Source organism: Hypomesus nipponensis, chromosome 22, assembly GCF_054491055.1.
Source record: "Hypomesus nipponensis isolate SF chromosome 22, ASM5449105v1, whole genome shotgun sequence".
Taxonomy (NCBI): domain Eukaryota; kingdom Metazoa; phylum Chordata; class Actinopteri; order Osmeriformes; family Osmeridae; genus Hypomesus; species Hypomesus nipponensis.
The window spans coordinates 12,129,196-12,142,490 of record NC_140382.1 but is presented as its reverse complement, the minus strand read 5'-3'; the positions used below and the strand labels follow the sequence as shown (position 1 = coordinate 12,142,490).

Here is a 13,295-nt window from a genome sequence, read left to right as displayed (position 1 = left end):
TCTTTCGTCCTTGCCTTTAGGTCCTACTTTTAAATAGCATAGGCTACTTAACCAACTAGATACTGTGAATCTTGATAGCCTACACAGTGCACCATCTTTATCAATTGCTGTGATTGGGTAGTTACAAGAGAGTGTGGTCAACAAGTGGTCTGTAAGTTAGAAACACTCATCTCATTAGAAGGGGAAGTTAGCTCTGAGCTTGACAGTGAGCAGTGCAGCAGACCCGACAGGGGCATACCAAGGATAGTTTTGCTGATGATTTAATATGTTTTTTCCTGAATGTTCAAACCCACACTACGCCCTTCCCGTTGTTTAAGGTACAGTCAAAACGAAACTTACAACAGTTTCAAGGCCCCCTAAGTTAGGAAACTTAAAAAAGCCTATAAGAGGAGCAGAGAAGTACAGAGCGCTTTGAACAATAGGCTAATTTTGCTCCCGGTGAATGGTTCAGAGGTAAGTCAATTTTATTCATGTTATTGTCTTAAATAGTTTTAGAAAATAGTTGTAGTGCAAAAAGATATACAAATAGCCCGGCCTACTGCAGCTCAGAAGAGCGAAAAGTAAATGGGATGTTCAGTAAGTTTAGCATAATTAGCCTGACTCCGGCTGTGGCAGGGGCAGGGACGAAGAAATTAAGGCACCTGTTGCTGACGGTGCCACAGCGGCGTAACAATTGATTTTGTATTTCATTTAGATTTATTGTGTCATAATTCACAACAATTTAATTTGTCTTAAACTATCTAATACAGTTAAAATAACACATAACGGTGCAGACATTAGCCTAACTTATCAATCCCCTTGCAAACACATATTAGGGGGCCATACAATGTGTTATGAAGGTGCGATACGCACATTCCCCCTAATATGTTTTTGAAGCGTAGGGTTTGAGTATTTATTGGCAGCCCTAGGGTCGTCACGGTACTCACTTAAGGAACGCATGCTTAGAGGCAAAACATTCTCACTAAAAGGGAATTATTTCAATCTGAAGTCAATTAATTCTCACATGAAGTTGTAGCCCACTAAATTGCGCAAAAATGGGTTTGGTCATAAATAATAATACAATTGTAGATTATTTATAATTTTAGTTTTAAAGCACAACAAGATTAACCATAATGTGTTTACGGCAATTATAGGGCTACGTCACTTCAAAAACAACGGCAGCAAACCAGGAAGGATGGACATATTGATGTTTGTCAATGATCAAATTAAAGGGTTCATAATTAAAAAAGACTTTACTGAACCGCCCATGGAAGCAGAGCCTGGAGATGTTATCATTTTACGTAATGAAAGAATGTTAAGGGAGCCTACCTATCATGCTGGAGTTTGTTGTGCTGATGGAGAGGTCATACACTTGTCAGGTAACCAACAATCATATTTGACTTTGTTCTTATTTTAATATGGCAAAATATGTTTACTGTCATTCGCAGTTAATAATGCTCAATGAAAATGTATTTAGATAGGACTCTATAGTAAGTGTCTACAAGTAATGGTATTGTTACCTTATATACAAAAAAAGTTTCCAAATATCTTTATGCTAATATGTTTCTGATAAAAGTAATTTTACAGTCTGATAGTTGTAGAAAACATCAAATCTTTCTCTCATTTTCTCTCATTTTCAGATAGCAGTGGAGGTTTGATGAAATCAAAACCTGGAAATGTTTGTAGGCAAAATATTAATGGGTTTACACAAGGCAAATCATACAGGCTTTTGCAGAAAGAGCATCCCCTCCCTGCCTCATTTGAAACCAAAGTCAAGCAAGCAATGAATTCAGACCAATGTCATGATAAGACAAAACACAATTGCATTGACTTTTCTCTTGATCTGATTGAATTCAAGTCTGAGGTAATTGTTATCATGTAATTATTCAAAAGAGATCAAACCAACACATTTTGATGTTGAACTGAATAATAATTCAACAATAATTGAAATATTAATATATTGGTATAAATAATAATATATAGCAAATAACCTGCATTTTTTGTTTGAAGAGCCAGAAAATTATTATGATTGCCTCTGGGTGTTTTGTATCATTAGACTTTGACCAATTCAAGTTCTGTAAAACTTCAAGGATCAACACCTGAAGATCATAAGGAGGGTCTTCATTCTCACCAGACAGTATGTATAATATTGTGGTTTTTACATTCAGTTATGACAAAGCTAATATTAATACAAATCTACAAATTTGATGTAAATCTATGGACATCAGTTAGCCTGACATTGTTCTGTTGTGAAAAGCAGCACCCATCAACAACCAAGGAAAACTCTGGTGGATGTACTGAGGACATGGTGAGGGAACAAGGTTAAAATATGTGCACAAAATGTGTATTATTGCGACATCTTGTGGTCAAATGTGATTCCAATGATTTCCAATGCAATGAAAGCAAAGCTGGAACTAATATCAACCCTTGCAATCACCATACTTGTACATACATGTATGAATCACACACTAAATTGCATTGGCTCAATATGCATCTTTTTGTATCTCCATAGATCCCTCTCGTATCCTCACCTCCAAAGAATGTTGAAGAACCTCCACAGGACAAGGAATCCATTAAGCAGGTACAGTTGGATTTGTGTTATGAGATGGTTGCTTGTGTGAATGCGAAGGATATATACACTATTAAATTAAAACATCACCAATAAAATAATTAATTATTTTTTTATTGTTTATGTAATGATAGAAACTGTAATGGATCACCACCACGAAGAATGGATGAGAAAGAAGGAAGATTTTATCAAATCAAAGTTGATCTGTATAGTCCTTTTTATTTAATGCTTCACAGACGCTTAAGCTAAAATATTCATTACAGCCCAATAAAACAATGTATGCTTACATATTTTTCATTTTACTGCAGCAATGTGTGTTCTAACATGCCAGTAAAACATTACAAATTAAAGCTAATTATGAGGAATGTCTTTCAGAAGGCTCTGAAGGTGCTCATGCACGTACCCAAGTGGAAATGTTTTGTGTATTAGAATACATTTGAAAACTAGCTAAAACTGCCTCATAGTGGCTGTAGCATGTATGTGGGTTTTGTAAAGTGCCAACATGTGTGGGTGTCCTCTGGATTGATAAACTAAAGAATCAAAATAAACACAATGAATATGCTAATAAATACAATTTACATTGACTTCTGAGCTCTTGTTTTTCCCCCTTATTAACCATTAGCCATTTACCATTAACTGTTAACCTTTTTTAGGTGTTTTGTTATCTGAAAATTAAATAAACACCTGAAGAAATAATGTTGTCCTATTTACTGTACATTACCCTTGCACATGGGTTCATATAGAGTTTGTGTGTAAAGTAAATTAGGTTTATACATGTGTACTGGCAGTTTGGTAATCCAAAACTCTGGGCTCAACTATTTAAAAATAACCTTACATATCCTGTAGCTTCAGAGCTCACATTGGGAAGAGTTTTTAAGACATGGAGACAACTAAGACCGTTGAGAAGCCTGAAGGAAGCAAAACAAACTTTCAAGTAAGTGTTATTTGATAAAAGAAATTAACATGAATGTTGTGTCAAAACCTGTCATGTTAATGTTTGAGGTTCACTGTTGTAACCTACACTTTATGCTCCACTACAGTGTTGAGAAGCCATATTATATATATAGTTTTGAGAAGCCAGACTGTCATTAAATACAGAGTGTGAGTTTGTATTTGTTTGAAATACATGATAACTGTCTCATATCAGTCAGCTGAAAAACATTTTATACATTGATTATGTCAGCTACCCAGGTTTACATAACGAACTACTGAGTCCTCACTGGGCAAAACCACCATCCTTGGCTAACTGAACAGGATGGCCTTACCCAAGAAAGACGGTAACACCTCGCAAATGGACCCCAGCAAGCAGAGCTCAGAGCCACCCACTGCCACGCTATGCGGCTACCTGCATAAACTAAGCGGGCCCCTCAAGGTGTGGCGATCCCTGTGGTTCACGTACGAGGAGGAGCAATGCATTCTGGTCTACTACAGGACTGCCCAGGATGCCAACCCGTTGGGCTGCATTGACCTCTCCAATGCCATCCTGGGTGACCTGCCACACGCTGAAGATGGCACCTTCTTCATCCAGACTCCTGAGCGTACCTTCACACTCAAGGTACTGTGAGGACGCTTCATCTCAGTGTTCTGGCTGTAAAATGGAAATAGACTGTTTATTGCAAAGGGAAATCTCAAGTGTTTCAGCTTAACGTGGAATGGCAGTTCTTTACAGGTCACTTTTTGAGTCTAAAATTGTGACACCGCTGCCACCTTGTATTCAATCTGTTCATGACCTCCCTGTTCAAACAGTGACCAAACCTCAAAACTCTGCTAATTTCCGATATGGGAGATCATGTGCTGTTACTGTAGGTTATGTTGGTCAAGCCATGTAATATACAGTTTTGGGAAGCAGAGAGTGAAGTTGTAGGCTGGTAGAGCTCAGGCGGTGAGGGGAACTGCCTCTGAAGTTGTCTAGGGTGTCAGTAGGTCACAGCTGTCAAAGCTTGTAGAGACATGGAAAGGAGGGGGTGAACTCACACACACCAACTGACCTGGCCAGAAATCCATAATTAACTGACCCAAGTTTAACAATCCTACAGCCTGCCGGCAGGCCCTGGAACGCTATGACCAAGCTATCAACAAACTGGCTTGCAGCTGTCCCTGAGTGTTACAGGAATTTGATTTTAGAGCTCCTCACATTCAACTTTTGATTGTTGTCAGAAAACCAATGCTCAGTAAAAGCTAAATGCTAATGTTGTGTGTTTCAGGCGGTGAGTAATGAAGCTATGATATACTGGCTGAAGCAACTTCAGCTGAAGAGGTGGCACTTTGGGAATACTGGGTCTGTCAAGCAGGGGACGGGAAAGACTAGCGGTCACCATGCCTTGCGACGCTACGCCACTCTGAGTGACGTCCCTCTCAGACATCCTCCCATAGGGAGTCAGTCAGTACACACATGCACACACACACACACACACACACACACACACACACACACACACACACACACACACATGCTGGCACACAGTCAGAGTAAGACCCTTTGCTTAAAGCTAAAGAATAATATGTTATAGTATACTCTTTCTTTGCATTGCTGTTTTCACTGTACACTCTTTCTGTTTCCAGTCAAGGGAACATCCATCGAAGCAGATCCTCTCAGGAGGTCAGCCAGGTCCTCAACTGGGAAGAACTTTGTGACCCTCTTCTATCACTCAAAGATCTCCAAGCTTCTCCACTTCACAAATCCTGTAGGTATACTATCTGTCTGGTTGGTGAAGTTGTAGGCTGGTAGACCTTAAACAAAAGGCATGCCCCTAACACAACTTCTTGTATCATGGGGAGTTAGGTGGCTGAGCGGTTAGGGTGTCGGGCTAGTAATCTGAAGGTTGCCAGTTCGACTCCTGGTTGTGTTAAATGAAGTTGTGTCCTTGGGCAAGGCACTTCACCCTACTTTCCTCGGGGGAATGTCCCTGTACTTACTTTAAGTCGCTCTGGATAAGAGCGTCTGCTAAGTGACTAAATGTATCATACCACTTTTCTAGAATATTCACCATTGTGGTTTTAGTGACCACTATTCTAGAACGTTTACCACTGTGGTTTTAGTGACCGCTATTCTAGAATGTTTACCATTGCGGTGTCAATAAACAATATTGTAGAACACCAGCGCTTGTCCAATGTTTACCAGTCACATTTGTCATACAGTACCAAAAATGTATGGCAGCCCTTCTGAACCACTGCCTATCCAAGTGGTCCACGCTGTACAGGAAGTGGAGGTACCAACAACACTGTCAAGTTCTCCAATCAACAAAGGCACCTCTCAGTCAGCTTTTGAAAAGACTACAATACCCCAACAAGAAGTTGCTGCAGATACTTCACACCTCCAGCAGGAAGTGCTTAGTCTGGCAGGCGAGGTCAAAGCCCAGAAGGTAAGAACTGGAATAAGAAACTGAAATGTTCCTTAAATTTTATTGGACGTTGGCAATATAAAGAACACATCCACCACCTAAACTCAATCCTAATGTCCTTTACTTAGGAACTAGTCACCCTTTTACAGAAGGCTTTAAAGGTGGCCAAACATGAGAAACAGCTTGACACCATGGAGGCAGCAGGTGATGCAGAGACAACACAGCCATGGGCTACGGGCAAGTATCACGCTGTTCATCCCTACGACCGACAGGGTGTGCCAATGCCTCACTACAGCGCAGAGACTCAGGAGCACCTGCGCTTGCTGGCAGAGAGGAACCGGGCTGAGAGAGAGACTGTTGTCCGTTTGTCCCAAGAGGTGGCAGCCTGTCTGGCTGACCCCAATGGGAGAGGCCCTCTCCACGGCTGGGCAGTCACTGAGACCAATGAGCAACTGAGGCAGGAGAATAGGAAACTGAAGGTACGATGGATGTGCCTCAGCAATAGTTAGACTAGGGAAGCGCAGTGTTCAAAACCATCAGTCAGAAAGGAGTTTGAACCACCTAACACACGTGTGGCCAAACATGCCCCAGTAATAATTAAATGAGTGGTAGTATAGTCTTCCAAACTAATAACCGGAAGGGAGTTTTGATTTATATATTTGATTTATCATCATAATACAATTTGGTTGTACTTTAGATACGAAACAGTGTTCTGTGAATGTGGACACTGCATCATGGCTTGTTTTCCCTCCAGGATGACATCGAGGCCTACAAGACACAGAACACTTATCTGAACTCAGAGGTCTACCAGCTTACCAAAGTATGGAGGCAGAGTGCAGAACAGGAGAAAAGCCTGATGATAAAGGTGGAGGACTCATTGGGAACTATTAATATTATACTGTAGGCTCATTTTTGTTTTCTTCCTTACTATTCTCTTTTATCAGTTCGATTAAATTCCTCAGCAACACATAAAGGTGAATCTAAATGTTTGTGTCATCAGGAAAACTCACATTTTGTTCTGTTTATGTGGCAGTGTGCTCATCTAGAGACTAAGGTGTTCAGAATGGAGAGCAGGTTCCTGGTGGTGCTCCTCAAGCTTCAGGAGGGCCGAAGTCTGGAGAGACATCGCGAGGCTATTACTACCCTGGTCACTGATGCACTACGGGAAAACGGACGGGACATTCTGGAACTAAGCCCGTCCAGGTGTGTGTGCTGAACTGTTGTGAATTCCCCATATTCCATGCGTTGTTCATATTAAGCTGATATGTGTATTTGTGTGAAGGGAGTATGATGAGTATGGTTTCAGAATCACCCCTGAAATCCAGGTGGAAGAGATAAAGCTGCTGGCCAAGCTGCAGGCCCTGGGCGTCCGCACCCACGACTCCCCGTCACAACCCCAGCAAGCAGAGGAAGAGGAGGGGTGTGAAGAGCCTCTTATGGGGCGCTGGGCTCAGCACTTTGACGGGCGTCGTTCCGGAGGCCTGGTTGCCTCTCCTAAATTGAAGGGTTTGCTTCGGAAGGGCGTCCCTCGCGGATACCGGCGCAGGGTTTGGCGGTGGGTGGTTTGGACTCGTACACGGTCCCTGAGGGAACGTCACCCACAACGCTACCATCAGCTGTGTCTGAAGAGCCGGGCTGCCATGCACCCAGCATCACGTCAGATCCGACTGGACCTTGAGGTCACCCTGAGGGGGAATCGCCACTTCTCGTCCCCTGCCAAGCCTGCCGTCCAGCAGCTCCACAGGATCCTGTTGGCATTTTCCTGGCACAACCCCTCAGTTGGCTACTGCCAAGGCCTCAACAGGTCACTTTTCTATTTCCTCATCATAGGTTTTACCAACCATTATAAGTTCTAAGGATAGAAGGAGCAAAGTGTATTTTTTAATGTAAAGTGTTTGTGGGATGAGATGATTATTCATTGTGCAAATATCAATCTCAACCACACATTAGTCGAAGATGAAAGTATGCAAAACAAATTTGTATACATTTTCTTGGATTGGCGTATCCTGGACGAGATAACAGAGACTGTGCATTTTGTTATGGTAATGTCAAATGGCCCCTGTGCCCCCTTTGTCAGACTGGCGGCAGTAGCCCTTCTAGTCCTGCAAAATGAGGAGGATGCTTTTTGGTGTCTGGTGGCCGTGGTCGAGACCATCATGCCTCAGGACTTCTATAGCAAGACCCAAACGGCATGCCAGGTGTGTCAAATATCTCCTGTTTGATGGGACAGTTTTATTGACATGGCAAGATCACACCTCATTTTCACCCATCTTCTCAAAGATGTAGTCGAGCCTATATGCTTGTTGTCACATTCTAATCAACCTTAAAGGCACACGCAGCCATGTGTGAATTCCTCAGAAACCTGTACTTAGTGACAACAAATGCTTCATGTGTCTCCTGCCAGGTGGATCTGCATGTTCTGAAGGATTTCTTGGCAGAGAAGATGCCAAAACTGATGGCCCATTTCCAGGGTCACGGAGTGGACATCTCCTTGGTCACCTCAGACTGGTTCCTTGCTGCATTTGTGGAGAGGCTAGCTGGGGACGTCCTGCTCAGAGTGTGGGACGCCTTCCTGTATGAGGGCACCAAGGTCCGAATGGGGTGTTGGAGATAACAAAAATTAATGCATTATTACTGAAGGTTAACATATAAAATTTGACAGAGGTGTCAAACTTCTTTCTTGATAAAAATTTGAATTAAAACCCAGCACATGATTGGGTAATTAGTCGCTGTGGATAAGAGCGTCTGCTAAATGACTAAATGTAATTAATTGAAAGCAGTAGTTGACTGCCTGAATTCACAAATTAACATTCTCAACAGCATATTTTTTTCTTCTGTGCAGGTAATATTTCGCTATGCACTGGCTCTTTTCAAGTACAAAGAGGATGATATTCTGAAAATTCGTGACTGTGATGACATATACCAGTACCTTCGTTTCTTCCCCAAGACCATCATAGATGGCAGGTCAGGTATCCTGAAGTTCATTATAAATCAGTATTAGTTATCTGTAAACAGACATTTTGTTTCAACCTGTAGTATAGCCATGAGGGGCCTGGGGGGACCGAGCCCCCCTCATTAATAGGTCCAGGCCCTCTAGATTTTCAAAAATTTCAAAAATGAATTGTTGTTGCTATCATTGTCAATCTGAATATCGTTTTACTTTGAAGAATAAAAAAAAAAAAGGCATATCTTTTTTTATTATCAAAATATTCAGAATTTGTGAAATTTTGAATTCTCCCTTATTTCCAATTGAACAGGAAGTTGATGATGATTGCGTTCAGCGATATGAACCCATTCCCGATGAAAGTTTTGCGTCAGCGCCGGGCTCAACATCTCCAGCGGGTGCAGACTGAGCTGAGTGAGCAAGACCGGAGCCAGAAGGAGCTGCAGACTGAGCGAGTGCAGTACAAAGACAAGGAACTGGGCCTGGTGGTCAGCGAGGATGAGGGGGATGCTTAAAAAAAGTGAATGGAGACGTAACATCCAAAGAATCTTGATTAAAATATGTAATGAGGATAATATATTAAAATAAGAAATGCTACATCCCATGTACATTTGATGACATTTTAGTGTGAATGAATTGATTGAAAAGTAACAAGGAATGATAAAAATTTTTGTTGGAAATGCTGTGCAAAAATATGTTGTTGAGGTGAGTTAGTCAACAGTTAATTTGAAGACACGTAATATAATCAATTGGTGTGTGAAAACAATTGGTGTGTGGATCCGTAATTTGTCACAAATTTCAAGTTATGTGAAGTTTCTCTCCAATGAAGGGTCCTCAGCCCCTCAACAATCTTCTCATGCGGAGCACCAGTAGTGTAGTGGTATCATACAAGATTCCCATTCTTGTGATCTGGGTTCGATTCCCGGCTGGTGCATCTTTATATATTTGGATCCGTTATTTGTCACAAATTTCAAGTTATGTGAAGTTTCTCTCCAATAAAGTGTTCTCAGCCCCTCAACAATCTTCCCATGCGGAGCACCAGAAGGGTAGTGGTATCATACAAGATTCCCATTCTTGTGATCCGGGTTCGATTCCCGGCTGGTTCATCTTTATATATTTGGATCCTGAATTTGTCATAAATTTCACCTTGTGTGAAGTTTCTCTCCAATGAAGGGTCCTCAGCCCCTTAATAATCCTGCCACACGGAGCACCAGTAGTGTAGTGGTATCATACAAGATTCCCATTCTTGTGATCCGGGTTCGATTCCCGGCTGGTGCATCTTTATATATTTGGATCTGTAATTTGTCATAAATTTCACCTTGTGTGAAGTTTCTCTCTAATGAAGGGTCCTCAGCCCCTTAACAATCCTGCCACATGGAGCACCAGTAGTGTAGTGGTATCATACAAGATTCCCATTCTTGTGATCCGGGTTCGATTCCCGGCTGGTGCATCTTTATATATTTGGATCCTGAATTTGTCATAAATTTCACCTTGTGTGAAGTTTCTCTCTAATGAAGGGTCCTCAGCCCCTTAACAATCCTGCCACACGGAGCACCAGTAGTTTAGTGGTATCATACAAGATTCCCATTCTTGTGATCCGGGTTTGATTCCCGGCTGGTTCATCTTTATATATTTGGATCCTGAATTTGTCATAAATTTCACCTTGTGTGAAGTTTCTCTCCAATGAAGGGTCCTCAGCCCCTCAACAATCTTCCCATGCGGAGCACCAGTAGTGTAGTGGTATCATACAAGATTCCCATTCTTGTGATCCGGGTTCGATTCCCGGCTGGTGCATCTTTATATATTTGGATCTGTAATTTGTCATAAATTTCACCTTTTGTGAAGTTTCTCTCTAATGAAGGGTCCTCAGCCCCTTAACAATCCTGCCACATGGAGCACCAGTAGTTTAGTGGTATCATACAAGATTCCCTTTCTTGTGATCTGGGTTCGATTCCCGGCTGGTGCATCTTTATATATTTAGATCCTGAATTTGTCATAAATTTCACCTTGTGTGAAGTTTCTCTCCAATGAAGGGTCCTCAGCCCCTTAACAATCCTGCCACACGGAGCACCAGTAGTGTAGTGGTATCATACAACACTCCCATTCTTGTGATCCGGGTTCGGTTCCCGGCTGGTGCATCTTTATATATTTGGATCTGTAATTTGTCATAAATTTCACCTTTTGTGAAGTTTCTCTCTAATGAAGGGTCCTCAGCCCCTTAACAATCCTGCCACATGGAGCACCAGTAGTGTAGCGGTATCATACAAGATTCCCATTCTTGTGATCCGGGTTCGATTCCCGGCTGGTGCATCTTTATATATTTGGATCCTGAATTTGTCATAAATTTCACCTTGTGTGAAGTTTCTCTCCAATGAAGGGTCCTCAGCCCCTTAACAATCCTGCCACATGGAGCACCAGTAGTGTAGTGGTATCATACAAGATTCCCATTCTTGTGATCAGTGTTCGATTCCCGGCTGGTTCATCTTTATATATTTGGATCCTGAATTTGTCATAAATTTCACCTTGTGTGAAGTTTCTCTCCAATGAAGGGTCCTCAGCCCCTCAACAATCTTCCCATGCGGAGCACCAGTAGTGTAGTGGTATCATACAAGATTCCCATTCTTGTGATCCGGGTTCGATTCCCGGCTGGTGCATCTTAATATATTTGGATCCGTAATTTGTCACAAATTTCAATTTATGTGAAGTTTCTCTCCAATAAAGTGTTCTCAGCCCCTCAACAATCTTCCCATGCGGAGCACCAGTAGTGTAGTGGTATCATACAAGATTCCCATTCTTGTGATCCGGGTTCGATTCCTGGCTGGTGCATCTTTATATATTTGGATCTGTAATTTGTCATAAATTTCACCTTTTGTGAAGTTTCTCTCTAATGAAGGGTCCTCAGCCCCTTAACAATCCTGCCACATGGAGCACCAGTAGTGTAGTGGTATCATACAAGATTCCCATTCTTGTGATCCGGGTTCGATTCCCGGCTGGTGCATCTTTATATATTTGGATCCTGAATTTGTCATAAATTTCACCTTGTGTGAAGTTTCTCTCCAATGAAGGGTCCTCAGCCCCTTAACAATCCTGCCACATGGAGCACCAGTAGTGTAGTGGTATCATACAAGATTCCCATTCTTGTGATCAGTGTTCGATTCCCGGCTGGTTCATCTTTATATATTTGGATCCTGAATTTGTCATAAATTTCACCTTGTGTGAAGTTTCTCTCCAATGAAGGGTCCTCAGCCCCTCAACAATCTTCCCATGCGGAGCACCAGTAGTGTAGTGGTATCATACAAGATTCCCATTCTTGTGATCCGGGTTCGATTCCCGGCTGGTGCATCTTAATATATTTGGATCCGTAATTTGTCACAAATTTCAATTTATGTGAAGTTTCTCTCCAATAAAGTGTTCTCAGCCCCTCAACAATCTTCCCATGCGGAGCACCAGTAGTGTAGTGGTATCATACAAGATTCCCATTCTTGTGATCCGGGTTCGATTCCTGGCTGGTGCATCTTTATATATTTGGATCTGTAATTTGTCATAAATTTCACCTTTTGTGAAGTTTCTCTCTAATGAAGGGTCCTCAGCCCCTTAACAATCCTGCCACATGGAGCACCAGTAGTGTAGTGGTATCATACAAGATTCCCATTCTTGTGATCCGGGTTCGATTCCCGGCTGGTGCATCTTTATATATTTGGATCCTGAATTTGTCATAAATTTCACCTTGTGTGAAGTTTCTCTCCAATGAAGGGTCCTCATCCCCTTAACAATCCTGCCACACGGGTCACCAGTAGTTTAGTGGTATCATACAAGATTCCCATTCTTGTGATCCAGGTTCGATTCCCGGCTGGTTCATCTTTATATATTTGGATCCTGAATTTGTCATAAATTTCACCTTGTGTGAAGTTTCTCTCTAATGAAGGGTCCTCAGCCCCTTAACAATCCTGCCACATCGAGCACCAGTAGTTTAGTGGTATCATACAAGATTCCCATTCTTGTGATCCGTGTTCGATTCCCGGCTGGTTCATCTTTATATATTTGGATCCTGAATTTGTCATAAATTTCACCTTGTGTGAAGTTTCTCTCCAATGAAGGGTCCTCAGCCCCTCAACAATCTTCCCATGCGGAGCACCAGTAGTGTAGTGGTATCATACAAGATTCCCATTCTTGTGATCCGGGTTCGATTCCTGGCTGGTGCATCTTAATATATTTGGATCCGTAATTTGTCACAAATTTCAATTTATGTGAAGTTTCTCTCCAATAAAGTGTTCTCAGCCCCTCAACAATCTTCCCATGCGGAGCACCAGTAGTGTAGTGGTATCATACAAGATTCCCATTCTTGTGATCCGGGTTCGATTCCTGGCTGGTGCATCTTTATATATTTGGATCTGTAATTTGTCATAAATTTCACCTTTTGTGAAGTTTCTCTCTAATGAAGGGTCCTCAGCCCCTTAACAAT

The 13,295-nt window shown here is 41.9% G+C and overlaps 1 protein-coding gene, 1 long non-coding RNA gene and 15 other non-coding genes across 19 annotated transcripts; all 17 read left to right on the top strand.

The window, feature by feature from the left end:
- The first annotated feature begins 174 nt into the window (after positions 1-174).
- On the top strand, positions 175-3,132 carry LOC146236635 (uncharacterized). 2 transcript variants are annotated; one of them, XR_014740992.1, is made up of 7 exons: positions 175-453; positions 1,134-1,358; positions 1,620-1,843; positions 2,036-2,116; positions 2,240-2,287; positions 2,492-2,560; positions 2,683-3,132. It is a non-coding gene; the product is annotated as an uncharacterized LOC146236635 (long non-coding RNA). The 2 variants fall into 2 exon arrangements; XR_014740991.1 differs by having other exon boundaries at positions 2,237-2,287.
- Positions 3,133-3,368: 236 nt separating this feature from the next.
- LOC146236633 (TBC1 domain family member 2A-like) lies at positions 3,369-9,812 on the top strand. Of its 2 annotated transcripts, XM_084687526.1 has the most exons (13): positions 3,369-3,482; positions 3,732-4,103; positions 4,753-4,928; positions 5,111-5,232; positions 5,687-5,910; positions 6,018-6,368; positions 6,644-6,754; positions 6,923-7,092; positions 7,172-7,693; positions 7,967-8,087; positions 8,294-8,479; positions 8,732-8,853; positions 9,147-9,812. In XM_084687526.1, the coding sequence occupies exons 2-13, from the start codon at positions 3,804-3,806 to the stop codon at positions 9,346-9,348; spliced, it is 2,607 nt and encodes an 868-aa protein (XP_084543652.1). In that variant the 5' UTR covers positions 3,369-3,482; positions 3,732-3,803; the 3' UTR covers positions 9,349-9,812. The 2 variants fall into 2 exon arrangements, with proteins under 2 accessions (XP_084543652.1, XP_084543653.1); XM_084687527.1 differs by lacking the exon at positions 8,732-8,853.
- On the top strand, positions 9,697-9,767 carry trnag-ccc (transfer RNA glycine (anticodon CCC)). The gene has a single exon. It is a non-coding gene; the product is annotated as a tRNA-Gly (tRNA).
- A 228-nt stretch (positions 9,813-10,040) lies between the features above and the next one.
- On the top strand, positions 10,041-10,111 carry trnag-ccc (transfer RNA glycine (anticodon CCC)). The gene has a single exon. It is a non-coding gene; the product is annotated as a tRNA-Gly (tRNA).
- A 101-nt stretch (positions 10,112-10,212) lies between these two features.
- On the top strand, positions 10,213-10,283 carry trnag-ccc (transfer RNA glycine (anticodon CCC)). The gene has a single exon. It is a non-coding gene; the product is annotated as a tRNA-Gly (tRNA).
- A 273-nt stretch (positions 10,284-10,556) lies between these two features.
- Positions 10,557-10,627, top strand: trnag-ccc (transfer RNA glycine (anticodon CCC)). The gene has a single exon. It is a non-coding gene; the product is annotated as a tRNA-Gly (tRNA).
- A 101-nt stretch (positions 10,628-10,728) lies between these two features.
- Positions 10,729-10,799, top strand: trnag-ccc (transfer RNA glycine (anticodon CCC)). The gene has a single exon. It is a non-coding gene; the product is annotated as a tRNA-Gly (tRNA).
- A 101-nt stretch (positions 10,800-10,900) lies between these two features.
- trnag-ccc (transfer RNA glycine (anticodon CCC)) lies at positions 10,901-10,971 on the top strand. The gene has a single exon. It is a non-coding gene; the product is annotated as a tRNA-Gly (tRNA).
- Positions 10,972-11,072: 101 nt separating this feature from the next.
- Positions 11,073-11,143, top strand: trnag-ccc (transfer RNA glycine (anticodon CCC)). The gene has a single exon. It is a non-coding gene; the product is annotated as a tRNA-Gly (tRNA).
- Positions 11,144-11,416: 273 nt separating this feature from the next.
- trnag-ccc (transfer RNA glycine (anticodon CCC)) lies at positions 11,417-11,487 on the top strand. Its single transcript has one exon. It is a non-coding gene; the product is annotated as a tRNA-Gly (tRNA).
- Positions 11,488-11,588: 101 nt separating this feature from the next.
- trnag-ccc (transfer RNA glycine (anticodon CCC)) lies at positions 11,589-11,659 on the top strand. The gene has a single exon. It is a non-coding gene; the product is annotated as a tRNA-Gly (tRNA).
- Positions 11,660-11,760: 101 nt separating this feature from the next.
- trnag-ccc (transfer RNA glycine (anticodon CCC)) lies at positions 11,761-11,831 on the top strand. The gene has a single exon. It is a non-coding gene; the product is annotated as a tRNA-Gly (tRNA).
- Positions 11,832-12,104: 273 nt separating this feature from the next.
- trnag-ccc (transfer RNA glycine (anticodon CCC)) lies at positions 12,105-12,175 on the top strand. Its single transcript has one exon. It is a non-coding gene; the product is annotated as a tRNA-Gly (tRNA).
- Positions 12,176-12,276: 101 nt separating this feature from the next.
- trnag-ccc (transfer RNA glycine (anticodon CCC)) lies at positions 12,277-12,347 on the top strand. The gene has a single exon. It is a non-coding gene; the product is annotated as a tRNA-Gly (tRNA).
- A 101-nt stretch (positions 12,348-12,448) lies between these two features.
- trnag-ccc (transfer RNA glycine (anticodon CCC)) lies at positions 12,449-12,519 on the top strand. Its single transcript has one exon. It is a non-coding gene; the product is annotated as a tRNA-Gly (tRNA).
- A 445-nt stretch (positions 12,520-12,964) lies between these two features.
- On the top strand, positions 12,965-13,035 carry trnag-ccc (transfer RNA glycine (anticodon CCC)). The gene has a single exon. It is a non-coding gene; the product is annotated as a tRNA-Gly (tRNA).
- Positions 13,036-13,136: 101 nt separating this feature from the next.
- Positions 13,137-13,207, top strand: trnag-ccc (transfer RNA glycine (anticodon CCC)). The gene has a single exon. It is a non-coding gene; the product is annotated as a tRNA-Gly (tRNA).
- Positions 13,208-13,295: the final 88 nt, after the last annotated feature.

What these genes read in the sequence shown, in the direction of transcription:
- LOC146236633 (XM_084687526.1), top strand. Translation starts at nt 3,804, where the DNA reads ATGGCCTTACCCAAGAAAGACGGTAACACCTCGCAAATGGACCCCAGC. An exon ending in AGCGTACCTTCACACTCAAG is followed by an intron (nt 4,104 to 4,752) that starts GTACTGTGAGGA and finishes TGTGTGTTTCAG; the next exon opens with GCGGTGAGTAATGAAGCTAT. An exon ending in AGGAGAATAGGAAACTGAAG is followed by an intron (nt 6,369 to 6,643) that starts GTACGATGGATG and finishes TTTTCCCTCCAG; the next exon opens with GATGACATCGAGGCCTACAA.